Source organism: Marmota marmota, unplaced genomic scaffold (assembly GCF_001458135.2).
Source record: "Marmota marmota marmota unplaced genomic scaffold, marMar, whole genome shotgun sequence".
Taxonomy (NCBI): domain Eukaryota; kingdom Metazoa; phylum Chordata; class Mammalia; order Rodentia; family Sciuridae; genus Marmota; species Marmota marmota.
This window is the reverse complement of record NW_026000075.1, coordinates 3,683,971-3,699,661: the sequence shown is the minus strand read 5'-3', so window position 1 is coordinate 3,699,661 and position 15,691 is coordinate 3,683,971. Positions and strand designations below refer to the sequence as shown.

The window sequence follows — 15,691 nt, the reverse complement described above, 5'->3', positions numbered from 1 at the left end:
GCTGAGAATTGAACCCAGTGCCTCACACATGCTAGACAGGTGCTATGCCACTGAGCTACAACCCCAGCCCCAGCCAAAGGTATTTTTAATCATTTTCAGTGAAAATGTTTACTGTTTATTAACAATAGTGTCCACATATGGTTCATTTCATATTCACAAGTAATACTAAAAAGGTTATCTGAATTCCAAATACTAACTTATTGCCTGAGCTTTGGCGGTTCTATACCCTCTAAGATAAGCAGGGAATATTAACGCCTCTTTAGATGTCAGGATTTAATTTAATCTGAACTTTATGCTGGATTTGTAAAAAATCTTATAGGCGACAGACCTCTTTGACAATTTACATGCCATGTTAACCCTCAGGACAACTGATAGGTCATTTGATCAAAAGCACAATTTCTTTATAAACCACTTAACATATATTTACTTTTGTATATAGACTATTATACAAGAAAAAACACATAGTAAATTAACAAGTCAGACTTTTTAGACAGAACTTGACTTCTGAGCTTCAGCAAGATGTGGAAACTTTTCTTGAAGACGTTTTTCTTTCTTTTTCTCTAAACTCTGCTTTCTTGCTTTGAGGCGGGCTTGTTTCTCAAGCCTCAATCTAGAATAATAAAAGCATAACAGTAATTTTATATGAAACTATTTCTTTGCTACTTAATACTATCAAAACATGTCCAAAACATGCCAGTCTCTGATTTGGTGTTTATATTATTAAACTTATAATAATCACTGTAAATCTATACAAGTCAAGATAAATGTGAAATCAAAATCATCTATAACCCTACACTAATACCATTTCTGTTTTATGACTGGAAAGAATGTTCATATCTTATAAGCCTGGAGTAGACTAGGCCTGAAGTTCAATTCTAGTATGACTGGAAAACATTCTGACACTTGTAGGAATGCCCAAATTTTCAAATAGCACTCACCCTAACTTATCCTCTTCCCTACACACAGAATAAAATCATGCTAAAAGATGACACTTAACACTGATTAGACTTAACCTTTCTCTTAAAAGAGTTTGTCCCTCCACATTAGCATTCCAGGGCAGTACGCATTTGTGCTTCAGGAAAATTTTGCTGATCTGTATGGCCACTTGGGAGTGATCAAAATTGAGGATGATAAGTTCATGGATGCCAAACCTCTACTGTACTGAAATTGATATTTTTATGGGATACTTTACTGATCAGTATATAAGGGTTGATATAAAATACACAATAAGAGACACTTCTGGGTAAAGACAAAAATATACATGTGTGTGCGTGTGTGTGTGTACATATACATACATATAGATATAGATATATACACACAGACTAAATTGTTGAAATATTACCCATTCATCAGTCTGATCCAATTAGATTTTGGCCATTTACAAAAACTCATCTGAGTGAAAGAGTTTTTCTATTAAGAATGTTTTGAAGATTACATTCTTTGAAGGCTAAAAAAATTACTTTCAATGATAAAACCATGCTTTTAGATGTGGATCCAGTGTTTTAAATAAGCATTTTTTAAAAAGCATTTTAAAAAATTGAAAAAATTATTTTTAATTATCAGGCGGTGGTTCTTGGGACTACCTCATTTCTCTATCGTAATATCAGTCTTATGTTCTCCCTATTCAACGATAAACTTACGTGAGAATTTGCTACGGAAAATACATGATCAACTTTCTGCAGGCTCGCATGATTTCATATATAATGCAACAGACTTCTCTCCCTAGTCTTTGTTTTCATTAACCTTGTAATAACATGAGCTCATATTTTGTGCAACTGATTTATTTGGAGCTTGCATTTTAACATTACAGTTGGATTTTCCCATTTACTTATATACAGATAGATGGAAAAGCAATAGAACTTTTGATAGTATTGTTAACTATTATTAACAGTGGCTGTTTCTGGATAGTGAGATTACATATGACTTTAATTTTCTTTTATTAACTAATCTTCCTATTTTTTTTCTACAATGAATAGGTTACACTTTCATAATATAACAAAACAAAGTTTAATATATGTCAACTGATGTTAAAAATGCTGTTTCATTATGATTAAAGATATTTGTGCTCACCTCAGAAAATGATCCACGTAAGGCATTGCAAAGAATCGTTTCCTATTGTATCTTTTATTTAGGTACCAAGGTATAGGCCACTGCTTGAACTTGTGCCTGCCAATAAAACAAGTTACTTCTTTATAGAAAATACTTAACATATTTTCACTTTACTGATTTTCCAGCTTTTCCTAATTCATGTCAAATAAATTAATCCAAATAAAAGTTTAAAAATAAATATTTTTTGGTTTTTGCTTTAAAGCAGTACTGGGGATTGAATATAGAGCCTCAAGCATGGTAGATGAGTGCTTTACCACTGAGCTACATTCTGTCCCTAAGTTTTTAGTTGTTTTGACAAGTTCTCTTTTCTGTGTTGAATTAGATGGTTACAGACAGCACAGCTACTCTCCTATGGCTCCAAGCAGTCCATTAAAACAACTTGTCAAATGAGTAGGTGCATAGGGCTGGGGCTGTAGCTCAGTGGTAGAGTGCTTGCCTAGCATGCATGAGGCATTGGGTTGGATCCTCGGCACCACATAAACAAAATAAAAGCATTCTGTTCATCTACAACTACAAAAAAATAAATAAATAAAAAGAAAATGAGTAAGTGCATAATATTGTGATGGTGTTTCAAGAGCACAGTAAGGTCTAATAATCACCCAAAATGCCTTCTCCCCTTGGCTGTCCAACGTTTAAAATACTACTAAGAAAACTTCATTTTGGCTTCTCAACTCAAAGTATAAGTACACACCAGAAGACAGGTTTATTTGCCCTGGGCCAATTATTTATGACTCAGTGTACTATTAGAGCCTTTCACAAAGTATGACAAAAATTCTGTATGTAGTAGAGAATAGGAGGCATAATCATTAACTTTTTCATAATTTGGCCTAGGGATTATTTTGACAGCAACAATAGCAAACTGAAACTGATTTATGTGACCCTGATTCCTCCAGAACTTTTTTTAAGTTGCAGGTTCTTAATGGGTAGAGAGGGCAGTGGTGTATCCTGAAATTAGCTTCAAGAATCTTATAACTTGAAATGATATGTGTATATGTTTATGTTCCTGGATCAAGGATCCAGAGCTTTCAAAAAATTCTCAAAAGATCCCATGACAAAAGATAAGAATCAATGTTATAAAAAACCCTATACATACATAACAATCATGAGAATGGGATAGTTGAGCTGCTATTGGTTTTATCAAAGTGACCTGCAGTCCATATCCTAGTGTTGCAAATAGGTCTGGGTCCTCTTCTTATATAAGATAAATCTCTGAAATGATCAGAGTTAATATTATTAAAAGATAGTGGACAGCAAATGAGGTATGGGATCTCCATTCTCATTTTAGATGATCACAATGTAATCTATGTACCAGATGACTCTTCCAAAGATGTCTCTTCTCCAAGCACCAGGTCTAGCTTTTTCCTGACCAGTCTGAAGAAGCCTTAATGCATCTTCTCTTTCCTGGACAACTTTATCTAATGCATCCATTGAATCAACCACCTAACAAGAAATCAGAAAAAAAGATTCAATTTCAGCACTCACCTCCAACAGAATTCCAAAGAAAAAGAATATATAAGACCAAGGATATATAAAATCTATGATGGGGGGTCTGGGGTTGTGGCTCAGCGGTAGAGTGCTCACCTAGTATGTGTGAGGCACTGGTTTCGATCCTCAGCAGCACATATAAATAAATAAATTAAGGTATTGTGTCCAACTACAACTAAAAAAAAAAAAAAATGATGTTTTTATCAAGGAACCATTGTCAAGTACTTCCTAAAATCCTTTTTGTACACAAGTGTCTATAATACCACTTAAGTTTCATTTAAATAAAAATCTATTTAGCTCAGATTCCCAAGTATTATTTTGTCTGGAGTGGGATACACTTGTATAAATTCCTTCTGGAGACCCAATTTAACTCAGGCTATTTCAAAACTCTGTGAACTACTATAGTTCACTACTTTATACTACTATAACTATAGTTATACTACAAAACATATTTTAGCCTGGACAGATCACTGTTTCCCTCATATGCTCACACCATTTTGGTTGGCTTTGCAGCTGTTGCTATTACAGGGAAAGGAGTACCAGTCTATATCCTGATACTAGAGTAATTGCAAAGATTAACCAGAATACAAAAAGACACTATTAGAATGTCTACATTTTAAGATTTCTATTGTGTGATTTCTAATGTACATAATATACTGGCAGAATAATGTATTTAAAAATACCCATATACTGGGAGATAATAAAGTCACAAGAGCCAAACTTGTTCATATTTCTAAATAATGAGTGCCATTTTTACATGGGTAGGTGTGTGTATCACCCTTGAGCATCACGACACATGTCAAATACTGCCTATATATATTTGTTTCTTTTTTTTTTATCACCCTTGAGCATCACGACACATGTCAAATACTGCCTATATATATTTGTTGCTTTTTTTATTAGTTGCACATGAGAATACAATGATCTTGACATATCATACATTTGAATCAAATGGGGTATAATTTCTCATTTTTCTGAGTGTATAGGCTGCAGAATCACATTGGTTATACAGACATGTATATACATACAGCAATACTAGAGTCTATTTTATTCTGCTGCCCTTCCTATCCCCCTTCCCCTCCCCTCCCATCACTTCTCTATACCCAATCTAATATGACACATTTCTTATAAAAATCCTCAAAAAGGATGATTCAATTATAAAGATAATCCCACAGTTTGCTATGAGACTTGAAAGAAATGAAAGCTACTCCTTCAGACAAATTACCTTCTAACCTGTTTATTTAGCTAACAGCACTATTTTCAACTTCACTCGAGGCCTTAGAATAAATTTATGTTTTCTCAACTATATGAATTTCTACAAAATCTTTGCTAAAAGATGGGTAAGAAAAATCCTGTTATGAAGACAGACAAACTTAGGAGAGGGAAAGAAGCACACTGGTAAGAGCCTAATACAGACCTCTCAGATTCTTCAGGAATCTTTTTTTTTTTTTTTTTAATTTTTAATATTTATTTTTTTAGTTTTCGGCGGACACAACATCTTTGTTTGTATGTGGTGCTGAGGATCGAACCTGGGCCGCACGCATTCCAGGCGAGCGCGCTACCGCTTGAGCCACATCCCCAGCCCCTCTTCAGGAATCTTAAGTAAATTTGGCTGTTGACTGACTGTATTAAAGAATCTGCCCAAACTACAGTAGGGCTTGAGGCTCCAAACTCAAATCTAATGAAATGAAAGTAAATGACTACCAAGTCCACAGAGTTAACATTCAAATGTTCATACCAGCAGTCAAGAAGGAGTATCAGAAGTATAGGTTAAGCATCATGTCAATGTTCAAAAAGTTTTGGACTTTAAATTAGTGATGCTCAAAAAGTAAAGTTTACGCAATTATTCCCAAACCCAGAACACTCTAAAATCTGAGATATTTCAGGTTCCAATCATTTCCTAAATGATAAGCTTATCAATGAGTATCAGATACTCCTCAAACAGTCAACTTCAAAGAAACTTCTAGTTTATAAGTTTCCCAGAGCAAAGAGAGTCAGCTGAGAGAATATGAAAGTAATGAGGCAATGTCACAGTAATAGCCTATACTCCTACTTATAGTCAGAAATTAAATTTAGAGAGTAGCCCTTAAAAGTTTTCTGAGTCTAAAAATACACGTGTCCTGACACAACAAAGAGAAGCAGCACACATAGTCTGGGTCTTTTATCTCAATGTGTACTTAATTATTTTAGGCACAACCATAGCAAACTACTCTGCCACAATTCAAAGACTAGATTTAATAGTGTTTTATAAACAAAATTTGTCTGTAATATGTGATATTTTGTCCCAGTTGTAATTCTCATGTTTCTCTTCTATCTTCCTAGACAGTTGCAAACTGTCAGTTTATATCTTTTTTTTAAACCTCAGATTTTTTTAACTATTTTTATTAGTTGTTGATGAAATTTTTTATTTTATTTATTTGTATGTGGTGCTGAGAATCGAACCCAGTGCCTCACACATGCTAGGCAAGTGCTCTGCCACTGAGCCACAACCCCAGCCCCGTCAGTTTATATCTTATAGAAAATATTTTTCAACTTTTTTTAAAAATATTTTTTAGTTGTCAATGGACCTTTATTTTATTTGTTTATATGTGGTGCTAAGAATCAAACCCTGTGCCTCACACATGCTAGGCAAGCGCTCTATCATTGAGCCACAACCCCAGCCCCAATATTTTTAAATTTTGAGTAACAAAGTTTCCTTAGTATGTCTAAGAAACACTAAGAACACTAAATAAATTTGAAGTTTGGTTACTGCAGGGTGAGGGATAATCTGTTGCTGAAGTTCAAAGTTCTTACAATAGCATTATTTTAGCAAAAACATTTTCACCAAAAAAAAAAAAAAAAAAAAAAGAATGTTATTTATAAATCATCCTTACTTGTCAATGCACTTACAAGAGTCTATAAAATATAAACTTCCTTCACAGCAGAGTTAGCAAATATAGATGAACATAAGTGACTTTACTTTTTAAATTTTATATAGCAATGAGGGCACCTACCCTGCACATCTTACTCTCCAATTATATAAAAGAAATCAGTTTTTTTTTGTAAAGTGGCCAGTTCCAGGGCTGGGGTAGGTTAGTACCAAACAAATTCTCTGTGATGCCTTCTGTCCACTTGCTGGCATAAGGACACAGCATCCATTTTGAAGGAATTAACATCAATTAAATATGGGATAATGTTATTAAGGGATCATAACTCATTCAATAAAATTGGAATCCATGTCTCCCCACTAATGGTAATAAATGAAAAAAGACAAATGCAAAGATGAGAAAGCCTTCCCTTATAGAAGAAAGCCAACTGAAAAATGTAGAAAGCCACAGGATTAGAGAATCACTACTTAGCAAATATAATAATAACTGATTAGAGTAAGAATCATCAGTGGATACTAAAACTAGTGAGTGAAGCTGAGAAGTAACAGGATATTTACATGATCTTAAAAGCATTTCCTAACAAGATATTTATTTAGCTACAAAGAAAAAACAGTGGAGAAACCTAAAGGACACCACCTAATCCAAGTTATTATTGTTTTTTTAATCCAAGTTATTAAGGCTAACATCTTCATTAACAGAACAAATTAACATCCTGCCCCTCCTGATCTAATGTACTATGCAGAATCCAGTAGCACTTCAATCCTATCATGAGGAATATCAGGTGAATCCAAATAGAGGGACTGAACTATATGCTTAATGTCAATGTCATATATGTTTTTTAATATTTTTGTTTAATAAGTTTCTTTAGTAGTATGTCACAAAACACAAGAACACTAGAAAGACTGAGACTCCAGATTAAACAGGACTAAGACATAAAACTGGAAAATGCATAATCCAGGATTTTATTGTTGTTTATTTTAAGGATGTTGATGGGATATTTGATAAAATCTGTATAAGATTTATACATTATATAAGTTACATAATTATATAATGTTAAATTCCTGATTTAAAATTGTATATTTATATACACTGTTGAGCTTTTTTGAAATATATTGTTTTTATGGATTAAAGGGACATCATATATACAACTTATTCTCCAAGAGTTAAGACAATGTATAGAGAGGTACAGGAGGTAGAGAAGCATAACAGAAATATGGTAAAATATTCACATGTGGAAAGTGAGTAAAGGGCATATAAGAATTCATTATACTGTTTATGCAACTTTTATCTAAGACTAATATTATGTCAAAATAAAGTTGACAAAAATGTTATGTAGCTCAATTTTCACTAAGCCAGAAAACCTTCTCCATAATTAGGGTAAATAACTGAGGTTTTATTCCATACTTTCTTTGATTTTCTCCAAGGATACTATGTCCTTCCCTCTTGAAGTCAGTGTGGCAATCATGGTTGGGACAGGTGGGAAAAAGAAACTAATTAAAGTTAGGCACAAGACTAAAATTGTTAAAAAACCAAGTTCTGTTTCCATGACAGAAGAATCAACAACATTTGACCTTGAAAGCAATCTAGGAAAAAAACCTTATAAATCTAACTAAATAAAATGTAAAATTTCTACATGGAATATACACATTTTAAACACAGAAAAAAAGGAGGCAGATCTACATATATGAAAGAAATCCATGGGTAGGTGAAAAGTCCAAGTTTCAGGAGATAATATGCAGTATAACCAAATTTGTGTACATAAAAATAATTAGACACACTTCTACAAATATAGACTAATTTGGAGGATAAATAAGAAACACCTAAAATTTATTATTCCTTGGAGTGCAGTAGGAATACAAAAGATTTTTCTCTTAATGATAACAAAAATCTAATTAAGAAGATAATTAATCTTTTCACAACCACATGAATATATATAACACTACGGAACTGTACACTTAATAATGGTTAAGATGGCAAATTTTATGTTATGTGTTTTTTACCCTAGTAAAATAAATACATTTTAAAAAACTGTTCTAATTAGTGAGAAAGTGGCTGAACCAGAGATGGAAATGTATAGTGGTATAGCTACTTTATTTTTTTATTTCTTGGGGTGCTGAGAATTGAACTCAGAGCCTCAGGCCAGACCACGCCTGTGGTCTAACACTGTGCAGCTGCTTCAGAATATAATTCAACTGTTTCTTACAATGTTAGACAGAGGTTTTACCATATGACCCAGCAATTTCACTCCTATGTATCTTCTTAAGAGTATTAAAAATATATATCCGCCCATATGTTGGGGTTGCAGGTAGGATTGGGGAGTGAATAGAGATGGGCATGAATTTTATTTTCAGAGTGATAGAAATATTCTAAAATACAATAGCTGTGATGGTTGCACTCTGTCAGTTTACTAAAAATCAAACAAGAATAGAAAAAAATATGTCTTATTTGATAAGAAATACAGGACCTATATACTCACTCCTTTTAGCTTTTATCCTGCATTTGACTGTCAAGCTTCCCACAAGCTTTACCTTTTTTTGTTTGTTTGTTTTTAATACCTTTATTTTATTTATTTTTTTAATGTGGTGCTGAGGATCGAACCTAGTGTGTCACACATGCAAGGCAAGCACTCTACCGCTGAACCACATCCTCAGCCCCAAGTCTTACCTTTTCTAACCGCTCTGGACTTGGCATTGGCAATCTCTGCCTCTTAGCCTCCTGCTCGAGAGTTAGAAGCATGTTTCTTTCTTTCAGTAGGACATACCTGTATCAAGGAACACAAAACCTATGATGCTGTTCTATGGTGGTTGTGATTTCTGACACCAAATTTAATGATCTATACTTGAAAGTCCTTTAGAAATTTCAATGCATAAAATATTGTGATTAATCTTTTATACAGAGCTATATCTTTGCTTATTCATTTGTTCACAAAATCTTCCACATACCACGTTAAATGACAGAAGAGTAATAAAAAGCCTAAAATATAGTCTCTACAGTCTAAGTAGACAGAGAAGGAAAAAGGGATATAAGAAACATTTACTGAGTACCTGTTATAAGTTAGGCAGCATGTTAAGCATTTTATATACAGTATTTCATTTCATTCTCAAAACAACCTTCTTTTTTTTTTTTGATACTGAGGATTAAACCCAGGGGTGCACTGAGCCACACACCCTCCCTTTTTAATATTTCATTTAGAGACAGGGTCTCACCGAGTTGATAAGTTGCTGAGACTGGCTTTGAACTTGACATCCTCCTATCTCAGCCTCCCGAGCCACTGGGATTACAGGTCCAAGTTACCCCGATGGCCTCAAAACAACTTTTTGAGGTTCGTGACTATGCCCCTTCTTCTCCCTTCCTAAATGAAGTATCTTAAGTTTGAGAGAAAAAAACATATTCTGGGTCACATAGCTAACTTTGCATTCAAATATTTTGGGTCATACAGTGACTTCTACATTCAAATCTTGAGCTGTGTGCAAAACCCATTTCTATGTATTTTAATTAATTTTTATTGGTGTATTACAGTTATATATAATAGTGGGATTATTGAGACATATTTATACATATATATGTATAAATATTTATACATATTTAAATATTTATACACATATATATAAAACATAATTTGGTCAATTCCATTCTCTAGTACCTCCTTTGATCTCCTCTCCTCTGTCCACCTGGTTCCTTTCCTACAATCTATTGGTCTCCCTTCTATTCTCATTAGAGTTCCCCCATTCCATATATACTTTTTAAACACACTTTATTGTTAATAAGATACCTCTTCTGGCTATAACAAAGAGGAAAAGGCTTCACAGAAAAGATAGGATTTGTTAGGGTGGAAAGGAGAGCAAAGGAACCAAAATTAAAGGTACTGAAGCAGATGAGCTAAGATGAGGGGAAGGTTTTGTGACTATATCTGTTTATGAAACAATCACTGCCAGTTCATCATTGAGACTCACATCTGTAATCCCAGGGACTTGGAAGGCGGAGGCAGCAGGATCACAAGTTCAAGGACAGCCTCAGAAATTTAGCAAGTCCCTGAGCAACTTAATGAGACCTTGTCTCAATATAAAAAGTTAAAAGGGCTTGGGATGCAGCTTAGTGGCAAAGCATCCCTGGATTTAATTCTCAGTAACTCCCAATCCCCCCGCCAAAAAAATTAAGAGTTGGAAGAAAATAAAGGAAATGTGGAGGGAGCTAAAAATAAGATAAAGAAATTGGTGTACACCATACTATGGATATAGATAATGGGGGGGGAAGTGAGGCACAAGATTGTTTGGTGTCAGCCTCAGTCAATATTGAAATAGCCCTACCTATCCCTTTACTGCTAAACCACAATAACAGTGCTTAAACCACTTATTTTTCAATAGTAAATATATAGTATTAGTGGTTTTTATAAGCACTTTAAAGGCCTCTTAGAGTGCCTAGGGAGATAAAATTTATGAATTAAGTGGGTTGAGTGAAAGGACAACACGGAGGATAAAGAATGGTGGTATGCACTGTTCCATCTAGAAGGGACAGAAGGGACTCTTGCTGCACAGACCAGTCAGTTGTTGTCATGCAGGAATGCAGGGACAATGTTGCCAGCTCACATATCTGATCAATCAAAAGAAATCAGGAGTCTATTTTTTATGTGATATTTCCCAATTTTAAAAGCAACTACAGCTTAAACAAAACACTTCTGGGCTAAACACTGTCAATTTAAAAGGTAACCCTTTCTTAAATTCTCTGAACCCTCTCAAATTCATTAGGAGTACCTGCCAGAAAAATTTACCTAAATTCCCAGTTAAATGCTTCCTCTAGCACAAAACCCCAAGCAAATAGGCTAAAGAAGCCAGACCATTACTATTAAAAAAAAAAAAAAAAAAAAAAAGGTAGTAGAAGAGAAGTCTAAATGTGATGAACTATTTCCCATTTCATTTTATTAGTTTACTGAAAATGCTATTATAAAGGTATTAGTATGACTGGTAGCAGTTACAGTAAAATTTTTAAAACCCCAACTATTTGAGACCTGTCTTCATATAATCTAATCTCTGTCACATTTATAAAATCTCCCATGATCTTATATATCATATATGTCATTCAGAGTACTGTAAGACAAATCACTACTCAATTTCTTACATCAGATAGATATATCCCACTGTTATACTGTAACTGTTTCAAACACCAAGATATTAGTGTACTTACCAAAGTTTATGTAAATCTTCATTACTTTTGTTCCTTAACTGCTGACAAGTCCATGCAGCTCCTATTAAAATGACAAATTTATAACATGAAATAATATTTCTAGCTATGTCCTTGGCAAATTGCTTATCTCTCTAAACCTGTTTCCTTACTGTAAAATACACAATAACAACAACAACAACAAAAAATTGAAGAACCAACAATAAAAAATTAAAAAAAAAAAAAAAACCAGAAAAAAAAATACACAATAACATTCTTACATACCATTATTAGACAGCAATAGGAAAATAACAGTAATATCACTGGCAATAGCATTCAGAAATTTCATTTTATTTATTTGTTTGTTTGGGGTATTGCCAGTTTCATTTATTTATTTATTTTAAGACAGGGTCTCACTGAGTTGCTTAGGGCCTCACTAAGCTGAGGCTAGCCTTAAACTTGTGATCCTCCTGTCTCAGTCTCCCATGTTGCTGGGATTACAGACTTGCACCACCATGTCTGGCCTCAGAAAGTTTTAGGCATCAGTATCAAATGTATTTTTGGACCCTAATATTAAAACATTTTATGTAATTACAAATTAATTTTTTATTATTACTAAAAAATGGAGTCTAAAATAAGCCTTAAACTTCACTTAAGTTAACAGAAAAACAAGGAAGTGTCCTCAAAGTAGAAAATCTTAATTGATGGTTGCATATCAGCCAGCAATCTCTGGTACACAATGTGAGAAAGCAGTCATATTAGTTTAGCTTGAAATGCTGGAGAAGGCACTGCATGTATCACAGCTTCTGGGCAAATGTCAACTGTCCAGTGTTCACTCTGGTGGGATGAAGATTTTTCAACGTAAAATCCGATGTTAGAGACTGAGTTAACAGAGAGGAAGATGATTTGTCTGTTGATCATATTTCATTTGCAGAGGCATCAGGAATTTAGTGTTGCCAAATATGGAAATACAATTTGCACTAAAAGTAAATAAAACACAAAGCCCCTCCTCCACGTCCATAAAAAAAAACAAAAAACTTCACTTAATTAATACTTCGAATCTACTCCTTTTCTAAACCTTTTGCTAACCTACTAAGGAATTATTAACTGTATTATTTTGATGACCTTTTGATTTTCTCTGGTAGACAGTCCAAAGGAAATGAAAGGAAACATCTAACTAATTCTTAAACTGGATAAATAATTCTAGAATAATAGAGGGTTCAATAAATACATTTAATATTGACCAATCCAAATATCTCACCAGATTTTACTTTTTCTTCTCCCCAATTCTTTGGATCATCAAAAAATTCTTCAAGTCCTTTCCTTGACAATGTGGTATGAAGGAATTTACACTGGTAAAAGGATGTGACATTTGGTACATTCTTAGGTAACAAACTAAGAGAAAACCTGCAACATAACAAATAAAAACAGATGATTAAAGTTTTGCAATATTTGGATTTTATAAGCAATAAAATGAATCTTTTCCACACTATAATGTTAAAAAACCTATCTGGAGGCTGGGTTATGGCTCAAGCGGTAACGCGCTCGCCTGGCATGTGTGAGGCGCTGGGTTCAATCCTCTGCACCACATAAAAATAAAATAAAGATGTTGTGTTCACCGAAAACTGAAAAATAAATATTTTTTAAAAAATTCTCTCTCTTCTCTCTCTCTTTAAAAACAAAACAAACAAACAAACAAAAACCTATCTGGGAATTCAGCACCATAAGCAGTAAACTTTTAAGATACTTCAGAAAGTATTTTTGATACTGCATCATACAAGTTCCTACCCAAGAATTTCAGAGATAATATATTTAAACAATTTTATGTTAAGGTAACATTTTTAGGTCTTTTCTCCTTTGTGGTGAATGAGTCTTTCAGTAAATAAAAACATTTTAAAGGGTGACTTTGGAACATGTATCAAGGATTCAAAGTTCTTCCTCCTTTAACTCAGTGATTCTTTTAGCAATATTAACTAAATAAATGACCATACATGGGAATTTACAAATTAAAATGTCTACTAGAATATGTGGAGGGGGTTTAGCTCAGTGGAAAAGCACTTGCTTAGTTCACATAAGGCCCTGGGTTCCATCCCCAATACCAGAAAAAATAAAATAGACTAAAGACAAATAAAGTATTATATATGATATCAAAACATGGATAATTACAGAAATATGCAAATGTGTAGAATGGTTAAAAAATTATTGTGCATCTGCATGATAAACTATTAGTAATTTTAAAAGAATATTTAATGATCTGGGAATATAATTTAAAAAGAAACTAGTGAAATGTATCTCAAGTGTTGTTTTTCTACTAAGAATAAATACTTAACTTGGATCTACTCTTGAGAAAACAATTAATAAATTAGTCTAAAAAAGCTAACCATCAAAAATATCAGTATGAAAGAGGAAAAAAAGAAAATGTTTTGAATCACAGAAGACTTAAAGGACATGGCAATCTATGCTATAAATGATCTTTCATTGGATCCTAAATAAAAAATTTAAAAAATTAATTTGGACAATTTAAATTTGGACAATTTAAGTCTGGACCATAATAACAATCGTTACTATAGATAACAGTAGTACAATAATGACAATACATTACTATATTTCCTGTGATCTTTGTGGTAATGCAGTATGTTTGTTTCTTAGAGGATATATGCCAAAAGTACCATGATATCTGAAATATGACATATGTCAAATCGTTCAGAATAAAAAGAGCATATATAGAGTAAAAAAAAAAAGTGACAAAATGTTATTAACAAAGGTGAAGAGTAAGTATATGGTTATTCTTTGTAGTACTCCAGCGACTTTTCTGTTGGTTTGATTTGTTTTAAGAAAAAAAAAATAGGGAAAACAATGGTAGTAAACAAAACTGTGTATACGTAAATATGATCCTAACTTTATTTTAAAATCATACAAATGCATATCTATGCAAAGTTAAAAATAATAGATGCAAATCTGCTCATCTCTGAGTAGCAGAACTGTAGTTGGTTTTTATTTTCTTCTTCATAATGCTTTACTTCGTTTTCCCAAAAGTGTCTGTAAACAAGCAGATATTCATTTCATAATAATGCACAATACTAAAATTTTGTTTCGTTTTTAAGGAAAAAGAATGAAGAAGAGATAATTGATCCAAATTTGCCACCCAAATCACGTCAGTTTTTGAATCTGTACAAAATTTCACAATAATTGCTTATTTCTGAGGTTCGTGTAAATATTAACAGCAGCACATAACAGATGCTCAACTGTGCATTCAACAACAAATGCATTGTTTCCTTAAAAAACAAAAATTAATATACTCTATAAAATTCAACTGCTTAAACCCAAATGTTAATAAAAGAGAGGAAACTGGACACTCTAAAGTAAAAAAAAGATTGGTCTATCCAGAAGACAAGTAGTTTTTCCACCCTTAGATAAGGAACACCACTTGTGGGACGTTCCTTTCTCAACCTTGTAGGGTGACTCTCCATTCATTTGGCTAGTTTCATTATTTAATATTTGCCGAGGGATCTCATTGTGACAGAATCTTAACATGGAAAGACCCCTTCTTCTTTATACATCCAAAGCTGACACAGCATTCAATGCCCATAGCAAAAAGCCCTTCAGTTAAGTTTTTCCCAACCAACCCGCCCCAAGAGGATGCTTCTGTACCTCTAGATTTACTTTAACAAACTCATCATATCTACAAGCACCATTACTATCTGGTCCACAGCAGGCAGCGATAAAATGAGAGAAAAAGGGAAATGTCAGAGGTGAGCTTCTCCTCCCCAGGTCCCACTCTTCACGGAGGTCTAGACAGCCTTTCGCTCCCTGATCTGTTTTCGGCATCTGGGCAACCAAACAAAAGCAAAAGTTGGAACAATAGACAAATCTATTCCTCACATCACTTACCCTGTGCTAGCGGGGGCCTTTGGAGTTATTAACGACCCGGAAACCTTCAGCGCAGCCGGGACTCTTCTACAAATAATGGCTAACCTGGCCGCAGCCATGTTTTCGCATAATTAAGTAGCCGTGTTTCCGCCAAAAATGTCGTCACTTCCCTTATCTCAAACTGACCAATGAGGGGAACAGGA

The 15,691-nt window shown here is 33.7% G+C and overlaps 1 protein-coding gene across 1 annotated transcript; it reads right to left on the bottom strand.

Annotated features, from left to right (window-relative positions):
• Positions 1-258: 258 nt before the first annotated feature.
• On the bottom strand, positions 259-15,656 carry Mrpl47 (mitochondrial ribosomal protein L47). The gene is made up of 7 exons (XM_015494237.2): positions 15,510-15,656; positions 12,880-13,025; positions 11,643-11,703; positions 9,126-9,222; positions 3,419-3,549; positions 2,071-2,166; positions 259-610 (listed from the first exon to the last, which is right to left on the bottom strand). The coding sequence occupies exons 1-7, from the start codon at positions 15,605-15,607 to the stop codon at positions 487-489; spliced, it is 753 nt and encodes a 250-aa protein (XP_015349723.1). The 5' UTR covers positions 15,608-15,656; the 3' UTR covers positions 259-486.
• Between the last annotated feature and the right edge of the window lie 35 nt (positions 15,657-15,691).